At 52.8% G+C, this 2,500-nt stretch overlaps 2 protein-coding genes across 2 annotated transcripts in view; both read right to left on the bottom strand.

Annotated features, from left to right (window-relative positions):
- The window catches only part of LOC138214387 (sex-determining region Y protein-like), an 8,026-nt gene extending 7,153 nt beyond the window's left edge, over window positions 1–873 (bottom strand). Inside the window, exons 1-2 of the mRNA XM_069175980.1 lie at window positions 425–873; window positions 111–229 (exon numbers count right to left, since the gene is read on the bottom strand). Of these exons, the coding sequence (XP_069032081.1) occupies window positions 111–229; window positions 425–521 (216 nt within the window). The 5' untranslated portion in view covers window positions 522–873. The remainder of the gene's footprint in view (window positions 1–110; window positions 230–424) is intronic.
- Window positions 874–955: 82 nt separating this feature from the next.
- gramd1a (GRAM domain containing 1A) overlaps window positions 956–2,500 on the bottom strand; it is a 25,192-nt gene continuing 23,647 nt past the window's right edge. Inside the window, 2 exon segments of the mRNA XM_069176370.1 lie at window positions 956–1,216; window positions 1,722–2,013. Coding sequence (XP_069032471.1) covers window positions 1,046–1,216; window positions 1,722–2,013 — 463 coding nt within the window. The 3' untranslated portion in view covers window positions 956–1,045.

The raw sequence follows: 2,500 nt of genomic DNA, 5'->3' as shown, positions 1-2,500 counted from the left end.
ACTGAGGCAGAGATCAAAGCTGAATGCAGCAATTTTTCAAAATAAAAGCCCTCCGGTTTCACACAGGCTCCAGATGTCCGTGTGAGTAAAGAGAAAACGAAGGCACCGACCTGCGTCTCCACCACCGGGGCCGTCTTGGGGCCGAGGGGGTTGTTGAGGGCGATGGTGTAGCTCAACACGCGGCCGGTGTTCCCGCCGCCGTCCGGCTGCCATTCACCCACCGACAGGTCTGAAAAGGAGAACATGATTTCAGCGAGGCCTCATTAGTGGCTCCACACAGGGAGCCGGACCGGAGCAGCAACAGAACCATCAACAAGAACATCCCTCTCGGTGTGTGTGTGTGTGTGTGTGTGTGTGTGTGTGTGTGTATGTGTGTGTGTGTCTGTGTCTGTGTGTGTGTGTGTGTGTGTGTGTGTCCGCCCACCTGTGAAGTGCCTCTGGGAGAACAGGTGCTGGATGAAGTGTGTGTCTGCAGAGAAGAGCAGGTCGTGCAGCTTGTCGACGCTCATCCGGAGCGCCATGTTGATGTGCAGCCGTCCGCTGAGGTCGGCACAGAAGGACTCAACCTCACCTGCAGGTCACAGCAGAGGAGAGCAGCTTCACCACTCTGTCTTCAAATGTCTTACTGAAAAAACAGGTCTTCTTGAATCTTCTTTTCTAATGAATGAGGGATTATTTTCAGATGGACCTCCAGAAAACTAAGAAGAAGGAGTGACTTTAGCTAACAACACCGAGATAACTGATGGACACATTTTATTCACTTTGGATTTGATGAGAGAAGTTGAATGGGAGTCTATGGAGCCGGAGGCTTTTTGGAGCCGACCTCTAGTGGCACTCGCTGGTATTGCAGCTGAAGACACTTCTGGATCAGAACCATTTTACAGACCTGAAGCTACAAACACTTTTTAGAAACAGAGTCTGTGTTTAACACACACAAAAGATAATCAAAGTGAGTTCCAGGTTATTAAATCTGACAGGCAGCTGATATTTCTGGGTTCTGCTGGTTCTGGTGGTTCTGCTGGGTTCTCGTCCACCCAAACAACACTCACCTCTCTTCCTGCGTGTCTGACGAGTTGCTGGGGTCGGTGGGCAGCTCCTCGTCGTTGGGGATGTCCAACGAGGAGAGGTTCCCCATGCTGGTGGTCGGAGGAGGAGGAGGAGGAGGCAGCATGTGATTGGCCGAATCACACAAGCTGTCGCCGCCCTCGTCCAGACTCTGCAGCAGGAGAGGAGAGAAAACACAGGAGAGAGGCCGGTTAGTTAGGGGGGAGGGAGGGGATGGGGGACAGAGGGGGGGATCACCCCACGGTCACATGACTGGAGGAGTAGACTCACTGCCATGACCGAGCAATTCTTCTGAGAGCAGTGCAGTCAACACAGATCTCCATTCATTCTCACAGCTCAGCCTGCTCTTCATGAGGAGGGGGAGGGGGGGGAGGGGAGGGGGGCAGACACCCTGTAGTCACACCTGTTACCTGCCGCCTCTTCCTTCTTGTTTCTTTGCCTCATTTTAATAGTCTACTGATTGTTTCCCAGTTGTTATTCGTACCCTGTGTGTTGCCATGGAAACAGAGATCAGCGCGAGTTGCAACCCAACATGAATACATGTCGAATGCGTATTTTATTTACTTGGTAACTTCTTATTGTTGCTTCATTATTTTAGCTCAACAGTTAAGAACCAAAATGTGTGAGTGGGTGTGAATGTGGAGGCGGAGACTCACGAAGGAGGCCGCCGCGGAGGGCGGGGCCGAGGCCGAGGCGTTGGAGGGAGCGCTGGACGGCAGCGAGCCGTGCCAGCTGGGAGGGCTCGGGTCCAGCGGGTCGGCGCTGAGGCTGCGTCCCGACGAAGACGGCATCTCGATGGGGAGACAGGAGGCGGAGGAAGGCAGAGAGGATCCTCCGAGGCCGGCCAGACCGCAGGGCACCAGCGTTGGAGGAGAGCTGCCCGAGGACGGAACCGACACGGAGCTCAGGTCCAGCAGGTCTGTGACCGACACCGACTCGTCTCCGGGCCTGGAGGACGGACACGGAGAGACACACGAGGTTTGGATCAACTTAGAAACAACTTCAAACCTTCGCAAACCAAAACCTGATGACTTGGACACAAACAGCTGCTCATCTTGTCCGTCACCATCTTTTGGAGCCTGAAGTGTCCATATTTGGACGAGCTGGGGAAGGACACTATGCCCCGCCCACTTAGGCATGTCAATCAAACAGATACCCCCCCCCCAAACATAGCTGTGTTTGAGCCACAGACGTTCTGTAAAATGGTTCTGATCCAGAAGTGTCTTCAGCTGCAATACCAGCGAGTGCCACTAGAGGTCGGCTCCAAAAAGCCTCCGGCTCCATAGACTCCCATTCAACTTCTCTCATCAAATCCAAAGTGAATAAAATGTGTCCATCAGTTATCTCGGTGTTGTTAGCTAAAGTCACTCCTTCTTATTAGTTTTCTGGAGGTCCATCTGAAAATAATCCCTCATTCATTAGAAAAGAAGATTCA

This window comes from Embiotoca jacksoni, unplaced genomic scaffold (genome assembly GCF_022577435.1).
Source record: "Embiotoca jacksoni isolate LCO1_2020_lvr unplaced genomic scaffold, fEmbJac1.0.p SCAF_106, whole genome shotgun sequence".
In the NCBI taxonomy this organism is placed as follows: Eukaryota; Metazoa; Chordata; class Actinopteri; family Embiotocidae; genus Embiotoca; species Embiotoca jacksoni.
Note: the sequence above shows the minus strand (reverse complement) of the source record. Positions and strands in the feature narration are given on the sequence as shown.